The following is an 11842-nucleotide window of genomic DNA, read 5'->3' as shown; positions in this document are numbered from 1 at the left end:
TATTCAGGAAAAGGAAATATCTCTCATGTTTACAAGGTCTGCAAAGTTTTCTATCATTCTAAAAAATAGGATAGCCTACTTTATAGACTTTAAGAGAATGTATGAAGAGCTGAATGTGTTAATGCCTCTTACTGTTGATTTGAAGGTTCAGTATAAGCAACGGGAGCAAATGGCTATTATGAGCTTTCTTATTGGTCTCCCACCTGAGTACGACACAGTTTGCTCTCAAATCTTATCCGGATCTGAGATTTCTGATCTTCAAGATGTGTTTTCCAGAGTAATGAGAGCTGAGAATCTCTTGCCACCAGTTGCTAGTATTCCTACAAGTGCCTTGCTCAATAGTCCCAGTGATAATCGCGGGGGGCCTACCTGTGGTGGTTCGAGCAAGGGGGAGCCCCTTCTGACTCCAGTGGGGTAGTGTGTTATTACTGCAAAGAACCAGGGCATACAAAATGCACATGTCGAAAACTTCAGAATAAACAGCAACGAAATAACTCTACCCACGTGGCTACCCAAGCCAGTGACACAGTCACAATTTCTGCCACTGAGTATGCCCAGTTAAAATCTGCTACACCGTCTATGAGTGCCGTGGCTACAACAGGTAATAATGCTACTGCCCTTGCTTCTTCTTCCTCAAAGTGGATCATAGATTCCGGGGCTACTGATCATATGACAGGTAATCGCCATCTCTTCTCCTCTTATAATGCTTTTACTAATCCGTCAAGTGTTTCCATCGCTAATGGTTCCCAGTCTCAAGTTCTCGGTTCTGGCACTGTTAATCCCACACCCTCTATCCGTTTGTCATATGTGTTAAATGTCCCTAAACTTGCTTTTAATCTCCTATCTCCCAGTAAACTCACCCGTCAACTAAACTGTTGGGTCTAACTTTTTCCTTCTCATTGCTTGATACAGGATCTTTTGACGAGGCGGATTATTGGTAGAGGTTATGAATCTAACGGGCACTATATACTAGATGATCGGGTGTCTCATGCGATGGCTTGCACTAGCAGTCATTCTCCCTTTGAAGTTCATTGTCGATTGGGTCATTTGTCTTTATCTTCTCTTAAGAGAGTTTATCCTCAATTTCAGCATTTGTCGTCTTTAGATTATGAGTCATGTCAGTTTGCCAAGCATCATCGTCTTCCCTTAGTGTCTCGTGTCAATAAACGGGTTTCATCCCCTTTTGAGTTAGTCCATTCTGATGTTTGGGGTCCTTGTTTTATAGAGTCCAAAGCAGGATTTAAATACTTTGTTACATTTGTTGATGATTATTCCTGAACAACTTGGTTATATTTAATGAAACATCGTTCTGAATTGTTTTTCCATTTTTGTGCCTTTTATACTGAGATTAAAACTCAGTTTAATGTTTCTATTCACACCTTACGAAGTGATAATGCTAAAGAATATCTCTCTGCTTCATTCCAATCTTACATGCTTCAAAATGGTATACTTCATCAGTCGTCTTGTGTCGATACACCAGCTTAAAATGGTGTTGTAGAAAGAAAAAATTGCCACCTACTTGAAGTAGCATGTGCACTTTTGTTTCAAATTCAAGTTCCTAAACCATTTTGGGCTAACGCGGTCTCCACTACATACTTTCTTATTAATCGAATGCCTTCCTCTGTTCTTGATGGTAACTCTCCCTTTTCTACCCTCTTTCCTTCTAAGCCTTTGTTCCCTATTGCTCCTAAGATATTTGGGTGTGTCTGTTTTGTGCGGGATGTACGTCCATCTATTTTAAAGTTAGACCCTAAGTCTCTTAAATGTGTCTTCCTTGGATACTCCCTAGTCCAAAAAGGTTATCGTTGTTTCTCACCTACTCTCAATCGGTATTTAGTATCTGCAAATGTCACCTTTCAGGAGTCCACACCATATTTCTTGTGTTCTTCCCCACTTGCTCCACCTGCGGAGGAGGATGACATTCTGATGTACTCTATCACTTCACTATCACCGTCTTCGCAAGCACCCGCTCCCGCACCCGTTCAACCATTTGATCGTGTGTATACACGACAGTCAAAGGAGATTACTACCGCCACGCCAGCTTCTATTCCTCCCTTGTCCGCTTTGCCATCAGATCTTGAGTTGAGCAACACTGAACCTCGTTCTGACCCTAATCCTAAGACACCTCTTGTTCTAGACCCGGATACCTCTCTTGATCTACCCATTGTCCTTCGCAAAGGTAAACGTACTTGTGCCCATCTTATTTCATCTTTTGTTTCCTGTGACCACTTGTCTCCTGTGTCCAGTTCCTTTGTTGCCTCCCTAGATACTATCTCTGTGCCCAGAACTATTCGTGAAGCCTTGGCCCACTCGGGTTGGCGTGCTGCAATGGAAGAGGAGATAGCGGCCCTTGATTGGGCTGGTACATGGACCCTGGTAGATTTACCAGCGGGCAAAAAGGCCATTGGATGTAAATGGGTGTTAACTCCGAAAACTAAGGCTGACGACACACTTGACCGCCTTAAGGCTCGCCTTGTGGCTAAAGGTTATGCACAGACCTATGGCATTGATTATTTCGAAACCTTTTCTCCTGTTGCTAAGCTCTCATCTGTTCGTCTGTTCATCTCTCTGGCTGCTACTTATGATTGGGATCTACATCAATTAGACATTAAAAATGTCTTCTTGCATGGTGATCTCTATAAAGAGGTCTATATGGAGCAACCACCTGGGTTCGTTGCTCAGGGGGAGCGTGGGAAAGTATGTCGCCTTAAGAGGTCCTTGTATGGTTTGAAGCAAAGTCCTCGTGCATGGTTTGACTGATTCAGTACTGTTGTACAGAAATTTGGCATGAGCCAAAGCAAGTGCGACCATTCTGTATTTTATCAGAGAACAGCGGCTGGCATGATTCTCTTGGTGGTATATGTAGATGACATTATGATCACAGGCAGTAATGGTTCGGGCATCTCGTCCCTCAAGTCCTTTCTTAATTCCCACTTTCAGACGAAGGATTTGGGCTCTCTGACATACTTTTTAGGTATTGAAGTTACGAGAAGCAAGAAGGGCATACTACTGACACAGCGCAAATATGTCCTTGACCTACTAAAGGAAACTGGAAAGTTGGGAGTAGCACCGGCTAATTTCCATATGGTTCACTACCCACTCCTTGACGCTGATGGGAGAATACCGCCTGATGACTCTCTTGATGATGAGAAACAAATGCTTGAGGCTCAAAAGAGCAAACCATTTGAGAATCCTGAAAGGTACAGGAGAATGATTGGTAAGTTAAACTATCTCACTGTAACTCGTCCAGATATTACTTATTCAGTCAATGTACTAAGCCAGTTCATGGCATCCCCGACTGTTAGACAGTAGGAAGCCTTGGAGCACGTGTTACATTATTTGAAGGGATGTCCAGGTCGTGGGATATTATACAAAAATCATGGTCATACAGACATTGAGTTCTTCTATGATGTGGATCATGGTGGATCAAAGGCCACGAGACGGTCTACTACAGGATACTATGTCTTTGTGGGCGAGAATCTAGTATCCTGGAAAAGCAAGAAAAAAAATGTGGTGTCCCGATCGAGCGCAGAGGCAGAATACAGAGCTATGGCACAGTCTGTATGTGAGATAATCTGGATATATCAGTTACTGAAGGAGGTTGACCTCAAAACTACTTTGCCAACAAAGTTGTGGTGTGACAATAAGGCTGCCCTACATATAGCCTCTAATTTTGTGTTCCATGAACGTACCAAACATATTGAGATTGATTGTCACTTTATCAGAGACAAGCTTAAAGAGAACTTCATCTCTACTGGATATGTGCGCTCTAGTGATCAATTTGGCGAACTTTTGACTAAGGCTCTAAATGGGACTCGTGTTGACTATTTGTGTGACAAGTTGGGCATGATTAACATCTATGCTCCAACTTGAGGGGGAGTGTAGAGATATGATATGATATTATGTAAATATTATGTAATTATGATTAGAATTTTATATGATATGATATTATCATAATGAGCCATTAATGCAAAGGCTCCTCCCACTTGTATATATATGTGCATATTCTGAGTAATGAAATACAAGAGGATTATTTTCCATATTATTCTATAATCTACAGTTATAACTTTCACCATTACAACTCATGATTTCTACAGCGATAGAAGATGGTAGTTACTAATGACAATCAAGTAATGCAAATTCATAGAGTCGATTCCCTTCCAAGTGTTTAAATCAAACCTTTTCCCTGCCAATATGGCGTCCTCCGCCTTAAATTGATCATATTAATGATGAGCTTGATCTCCACAGCTTTTTTCTGGGAGTGATGATGGCGGTGATCATGCAACTGTATGGGTTTGGGATATTTCCATGGCCAAGAGGAAGAAATGCATAGAAACACTAAACAACCATAGCTCCACTGTGACTTCTTTGGCAATATCTGAAGATGGATGGACGTTGCTTAGTGCTGGAAGAGACAAGGTAGGCCCCTCGTGGCCCAACCTGTAACAAATAAATATGGGCTATTGTACCATCATTCGATATCTTAATTATTCAAGCATAACAATATTGATCATAATAGTCAAACGCACCATCGAAGTCGTACACTCACATATATCAAGGTTTTGAACTCTTACAAAGGTAATAGGAATCAACTTCATGATTTCTAAGTTGTCAACGTAGGAGTTGATCAGAAATTATTCAAATCCTTTGTATGCTTATGTTGCCTAGTATGTTTTCCCTTTTATTGATCCTAGGGAAGCTATTTCTTAAACACCCAAAAAAAAACACAAAAACAAAAACAAAACGCGCGTGCGTGCGCACACACACACTCTTTCTGCTCTTTTTCTCCAAATATATGATTGATTTGCCCCAGTCTGTGTCCTGTGATAAGTGCTTCTACCGTTTCTAGAATTTACCCCATTAGTACTGGTGGTCCTGCCAACTTTACGGGACAAGATTTCTGTTACTTAGCTTTGATCATTCATCTGTTTTGTGTTAACTTACAAGTGTTTTATATCAAGTTCTTTTCCTTTTGGTTTCTGTTCTGGTACTCTCTCTCTCTATATATATATATATTAGTTGTTTCTTCAATCCTTTCTTTCACTATCAACTTGCAATATATTGCTGCCCTAACTGATCAGCAGAATGTTCTCAGGTTGTAACATTGTGGGACCTTCATGATTATAGCAACAAGAAGACTGTTGTCACAAATGAGGCGGTTGAAGCTGTATGTGCAATCGGTCATGGGAGCTCTTTTGCATCATCTTTGGATTTATACCGTCAACAGAGTACAAAGCAACAAAATGGCTCACTAGCAATCCAATTCATTACAGTCGGTGAACGTGGAATTGTGCGAATTTGGAGTTCTGACAGGTAATATAACTTTGTCAGTGCTTTAAGTATAATGGTGTTTAATGCAGAGCCTTCAAATGATTACATCTAAAAAATGCATTTAAAACAAGATGGAATGGCTGGCTGTTTCATGGTATCTTTTTTTTTTTTTGGTTGACAGTGCAAGTTGCTTGTTTGAGCAAAAAACTTCAGATGTTTCAGTCAGTAATGATGAGGATGGCTCACAAAGGGGTTTCACTACTGCTACTTTGCTTACCTCAGATCAAGGATTACTTTGTGTGACTGCGGATCAGCAGTTTCTTTTTTACTCTCTGGAATGCAGCAGTGGAAATTTGCAATTAAACCTAACCAAAAGACTCGTAGGGTATGAGGAGATTGGGGATATGAAATTTTTGGGGGATGATGAGAAATTCCTTACTCTTGCTACCAATCTTGAACAGGTACTGAATTTTGCATTTGCTATCTAGAAATTTGCGGACTGACTGCAATTAAGTAGAGCTGTATTTTGTGTTTAAGAAAATAGTACAACTGCATTTGTCTATCAACCTAGCTGTAGAATTGCATTGATTGTCAATTTAGAGTAGAATACATTACTGATCTAAAGGATATTGCTGCTACAGGCACAATCTCATATAGCAGGGAGGCCGGGGTGGTTGTGTGGAGAAGCACACAGGCACCACCACTTTAGCCCTTGCGCTCCTTGATTATATTATCGTAGCTGTTGATTCAAGAATTAATTGGAAAAATGATGAAGGAAAAACTAAAGGTAAATTTGAGGATTACAAAATTTAATTTCATTATTTATACTATTTTTTTTAACTGTTAACAACTATTATGCAGTTGCTGACACTAGCTACAAGCTATGGAGGCTCAAGCCTAATTTCCTAGGTACATCAGCCGGACACATGAAGCACTGCCAACAGGCTTTTAATTGTTTTCAGAAGGAGTTACATCAAGGGAGTATATCTTCACTCACGCAAGCTTTAGAAAGATTCTCTGACATACTATGCCAAACCACTGATCCAGGCATACCATCAGCCAATCAAACAATACTTGCGGGATAGAGTGAGGATGGGGTAACTTATTAGTTATTTTTCAGTGAATGATTTTTTTATAATTAGTTCTCTTTTCTAGCTAATTAAGTTCTCTAACGAGTATATTTTTTCAGACTCCAGGTCTATATGGGATTACCAATGCAGAGACGAGCATAAATGTATTCACAAAAGAATATGTAACATCTGGGAGTGGGAACATCTTTGCTTTATCAATATTGGCTACAAGGTTAATTGATATTTTATAAATAAAATTTGTTTAAATTTTAGCTCTTATATAATGATACATAAAGTCCTTGTCTTATAGGTATAGAAGAGACATGAAAGTTGACGATGCAGTGGAGGTTGCCCGACAAGCAATGCATCAGGCGGTCATGAAAGACCCATTTATTGGGGGAGAAATAACAATTTGCCTTGTGAGTCGATGGGATTCAATGATAGTATGGATAGGTGACGTCATAAAGTATTACAAGGCTGATAGGATAGAGATCTACAGAGAAGATCCTCCTAATAGGATAGAGGATGAGGCTGCTTTTGATGTCATGGAGACTGACTGAGGAGAGGAGGAGTAGGAATGTGATTCTTTCTTTTAAATTTTCAAAACTTCTTCTAGTTGGCATTCATGCAAATTATAATTAAGGTATTAATGGTTTTCAAAATGGAATCAACTCATAATCAAACCGGATTAAAATAATATAATTTAATTAGAATATACAAAATATTCATATTTAATTCTAAAAAATCTTATTTAAATAAAAAAATTGCAATATGCCACCAGTTGATGAATTGAGTTATCTAGGAATATTAACAAGCACATATTATTAATTAAATATTCCTCTAAAATAATAAAAGTAAAATTTAAAGCTTTAAATATAGAATATAAAAGCATAATTATAAAAGAGATTTGCATAAGTATTCATCACTAAAATAATAAAAGTAACTAAATTATAATACCCCTAAGCACAAAAATTTATGATCTTTAAATTTAAAATGGCTTGGCTGGTAAAAAAATAAATGGGAGTTGGTACGTGAGAGGTAGAAACGAGTATGGGTGTGACTAAAAAATTGGAAATGATCTTGTTGGAAAGTGAGACAATGACCTATGATTCTTTTAATAAAAAGAAATGAAATCAAGGGTGTGAGTAAAAAATTGGAAATGACCTTGTTGGAAAGTGTGGGACAATTACCTATGACTCTTTTACCACCTAAGTTGTTCTGGCTTAATCAAGATCTCAAGTTCAAGACTTGGGCACGCACCATCGCAGGTGGTAGAGCTAGCCACATGAAAGGGTCCCTACAAGGCTCGAATACGCATTAGTCTGGGCTTGATGAGTTCCTTATGAATAAGGGCTGATCTAGGATAGGAGGTGCGGTCACTTTAAAAAAAATGAAATGAAATGAAATCATGACCTTTCATATATGATGAACGGTTATGATACAATCTCCCCTCTCTCTCTCTCTCTCTCTCTCGGTTGAATTAAAACACTTTGATTTGAGACGCTGAACTGTACCATGGATTTGGATCTAGTTTCAGAGTGGAAAGGAGAAATTCGTAGAGGGACTCTGGCGTTCAACTGAGAAAAAATCAAAAAATTACTCAAGTTGATGATGAGGTAACTTGATATAGATCTCGTAATAGAGAATATCTGACTGGTTCTTTTTTTTCCTTTTTTCTTTTTTCCCCTCTTAGTTTTTCAATTTTTTCTATCCTCGTCTTCTTCATTGCTCTTATTTCTTCCTTTCTATTCCCGTTCTTCACTTCTGGGGATGAGACTTTAAAATTACTGTGTTGTATGAAGTGATTTTCATGAGATCTTGCATCAATTTTATGTGAATCACTCGTAAATTATTAAAAAAGAAAACTATCATAACCACATATTAGAACAGACATCAATTTATGAAGAATTAGGGATGTACCTGGGGATGGCGGTTTGATACCCTGTGGTCAACGGAGGAGGGAGAAGTATGGGGTATGGCTATTTCTTAGTCGGGTGTGTTCGGTACTTACATCTGGGACAGATGTAGAAGTAGAGATAAAGGAGGCACCTTTACCTCTCACCTATGGCGGCAGGTCCATGGTCGCTGATGGAGGAAGACGTAATCCCAAATTGACCGTGAGGGGGAGCTGACTTTGTGAGATGAGATGCTGATGGAGGAAGCAAGCTCTTAGGTCGGCAAAAGCCAGGGATAGGAACTGAAAAAGTCAAGGGTTTCTAATCCCATCCAAGTCTGAAGTAAATCTTGTGCGGATCTCGAATCAGTACCTCGACGTGATGTAGGCTGATGGAGGCCGACGCTGAGATAGATCCAAAAGAGGTAAAACAATCAGGGGTAATGCCAGAGGAAAGTCAGGGAGGTTTTTTTCGGACCTCACATGATTGTGAAACGAGATTTTAGCCAAAGAGAGAATCAGGGGGAATCAAAGGATTTAATTCAGATAAGGAGGGGCTAAGAAGGGGAGGAACCAAGGATACAATCAATGGGAGAATCAAACACATGCAACGAATATCAAGGAAAGGACCATGGTAAAGATAACAAATAAAGAGGGGAATAAGGAGGTGGAGAAGCGAAGATTCGGAGTAGAGGTCAATAATGATGAGAAAGAATAGATCGTAGTTGGAACACAACGCAACGCCCTGCCAAAAAAGAAAACACAGGGAAAAGAAAACCTAACTGGGGTGAAAATGCGGGCCAGAGAAAAGAAAATACAGGCCAGGAGTCAACTAGTGGATCACAACAAATATGGTCCACAAGCTCCTTTGCTGCACTAATGATTGGGCAGTCCAATTTTGAACAGGCCACCAATCATGACCCAATGAAGGGAGGAAATGAGCTGGAGGGGATGATAGACTGGAGCAGTGGGTCGGGTAAAGAGACACATGATTATAGAGGAGTGACTATACGGACCCAAGAGGACATAATGATAGGCCAAGATGGGCATGAGAAAAATGAGGAAGATACTCATATGGATGCGATGAGGGTCCCCCCTCTCGCAGAAAGTGAGTGTTCCCCATGAACTGCTTACTATGGAACACTCGCGGGATCGGGGTCTGCTCTTTCCCTAACCTCATCTGTGAGCTTAGGATGAAACACAACCTGGACCTTGTAGCCATTTTTGAAAGACGTAATGCAGGAGAGAAGGCTCACAAAGTCACTTCAACTCTTGACTTCTGTAATATGGAACTGGTTGATGTTGAAGGTTACAGAGGAGGAATTTGGTGTTCATAGTCAAACAAATTTTGAATGGTTGAAATAGTGCTAACTAATAAACAATTTATCCACTTGAAGCTTCAAGACGATGAGTTAAAATTTTGGGAGATGACTCTCATTTATACTAGTCTGAATGTGGTGCACAAGCGCGAACTCTAGTCAACTTTGAGTGAAGTAGGGAGAAACACCTAGAACCCGTGGTACGTTGGGGGTGATTTTAACGTGATCACATCTAGGGATGAACGAAGATCAAGTGCGTTAACCTAAGAGCCCGATAAAGAGTTCTGCAGGTTCATTCTCAACTCAGGACTTAATGACATTGGGTATGTAGGGCCACAATTCACGTGGCGAAGGACAAGGGTTGAAAGCTGAATTGACAGAATGCTCAGGTCGTTCGATTGGATGGAGCTGTTCCCGAATGCTCTAGTCACTCACCTACCTTTCTATAAATCAGACCGTCGCCCATTGCTGGTGTAATTTGACGAGGCCCGACAGAAGAGACATATCGAGAGACCGTTTTGCTTCATGGCTGCATGGGTCCTTAACAACCAGTTTGAGACCCTAGTGAAGAATAAATGGAACCCAGCAACCTCTTGGACAGATACTATTAATCACTTTGCTGAGGAGTGCAAAATCTGGAACAAGGAAACCTTCAGACACACAACGCCGAGGAAAAGGAAACTCATGAAACGCCTGGAAGGTATCACAAAAACTAAGGCCACTTATGGGTTAAACGAGAAACTAGAGGAACTCTAGAAACAGTTGTGGAACAAGCTAGAAGAAATCTTAATCCAAGAATCACTAATCTGGGCCCAAAAAGCTTAAACAGAATGGATGATAAATGGTAACAAAAACACGAGATATTTCCACTCATGAGCCAATAGACGAAGAAAGCATAACCATATCGGAGCAATCAGAAACTATAGTGGGGAGTGGAAATATGATGTGGAAATCATTAAGAATACGGCCACGATGTTCTTCTCACACTTATTCCAGGAAGAAGCCCAAAACCGAGAAGAGTGTAAATGCAGCATAACCTACCTGAGTAGGTCGCAAGATACACTGAGAATGATGGGTCGGACAGTTGGGGAACTGGAAATAAAGACGCTCTTTTCAGTATGGGTCCTTTGAAGGCACCAGGCTTGAATGGTTTTAACCAATGATTAAAGAACCGGACCGGACCGGACGGTCGGACCGGTTGAACCGTCACCCGGACTCGTTAACGGCTCGGTTTAGACCAAAAAACCGTTCACATAGTTGAGCCGGATTGGACCGGAGTTGAGCCGTTATTAAGCCGGAAACCGGAGTTGGACCGGGAACCGGAACGGTTTTCAGAAAACCGGACGGTTTTTTAGCCTGACTGAAAAATACTAAAATTTTTTTAAAAAATAGAAGAAAAATAAAAAATTGATCCCCTTAAATATCCTAATATATTTTTAGACTAGTTATAACCATATAGTATTATTTCATTGAAAATTTCATATATTGTGGTGTTAAAATCGTGAGTCGCTAGTCTTTTTGTTTCGATATTTGATCTATCTTTTAAAAAAATATTTTGATTTGAATGAATTGATAATTTGTAATACATTAAATATTTTAAACATACATAAAATTAAATATATATATAAGGTTTTAGTCCATTTTCAATGATTTTATTATAATTTTAGATTATTTAAATGCATTTCTAAATTATTTAATAATTTGATATTTTTTATATATACTAATTATATGTATATAATATTTTTTTAAATTAATTATTGCGTCACCGGTCTGACCGAACGGTCCGACCGATTGAACCATAACCCGTTGATCTTTCCGGTTCGACTTCCGGTCCGACTTTTAAAACATTGCTTTTTTCACTCGCAAGACTCTCGCGACAGCAACATTTAAGATTATATCTCCATCATCTGAACTTGACCCAACCCACATTTTATGGACCCAGCAATGCAGCCCAATACGATGATAATTTTCAAAACTAAGGCTGACTTTTTCTTTTCGGCCGAAATAAGGCTTGACTTATGAGAAAATGACATGCGTTATCCCATTATTGTTGTTTTGGCCCCGTTTCTCATCGGTTGATATTGCTGACAATCGGAGATGGATTTTATCAAATCAAACAAACCCAAAATTCCAAAAGCATAAGATTGAGAAGCCTATCTAACAAAGAAAGGCCAAGGAAATGGCCTCTCAATCACTGTCTTTGGAATACTTTTGGGAAAACAAAATGTGTTTTGTTATACTTTGGATCGTTTCTTTTCCTAGTAAGAAACGTGTAATTTTGATGAGAA

General features: G+C 39.5%; 1 protein-coding gene across 1 annotated transcript; it reads left to right on the top strand.

The window, feature by feature from the left end:
- Window positions 1-4106: 4106 nt before the first annotated feature.
- On the top strand, window positions 4107-5616 carry LOC114721819 (transducin beta-like protein 3). Its single transcript, XM_028907686.1, has 3 exons — window positions 4107-4130; window positions 4249-4419; window positions 5096-5616. The coding sequence occupies exons 1-3, from the start codon at window positions 4107-4109 to the stop codon at window positions 5315-5317; spliced, it is 417 nt and encodes a 138-aa protein (XP_028763519.1). The 3' UTR covers window positions 5318-5616.
- The last annotated feature ends 6226 nt before the right edge of the window (window positions 5617-11842 follow it).

This window comes from Neltuma alba, unplaced genomic scaffold (genome assembly GCF_004799145.2).
Source record: "Neltuma alba isolate B1F8T4 unplaced genomic scaffold, ASM479914v2 tig00012070_pilon, whole genome shotgun sequence".
NCBI classification, from domain to species: Eukaryota; Viridiplantae; Streptophyta; class Magnoliopsida; order Fabales; family Fabaceae; genus Neltuma; species Neltuma alba.
This window is presented reverse-complemented; position numbering and strand designations above follow the sequence as displayed.

What these genes read in the sequence shown, in the direction of transcription:
- LOC114721819 (XM_028907686.1), top strand. Translation starts at nt 4,107, where the DNA reads ATGGTAGTTACTAATGACAATCAA. An exon ending in TAGTTACTAATGACAATCAA is followed by an intron (nt 4,131 to 4,248) that starts GTAATGCAAATT and finishes TGATCTCCACAG; the next exon opens with CTTTTTTCTGGGAGTGATGA. An exon ending in TTAGTGCTGGAAGAGACAAG is followed by an intron (nt 4,420 to 5,095) that starts GTAGGCCCCTCG and finishes GAATGTTCTCAG; the next exon opens with GTTGTAACATTGTGGGACCT.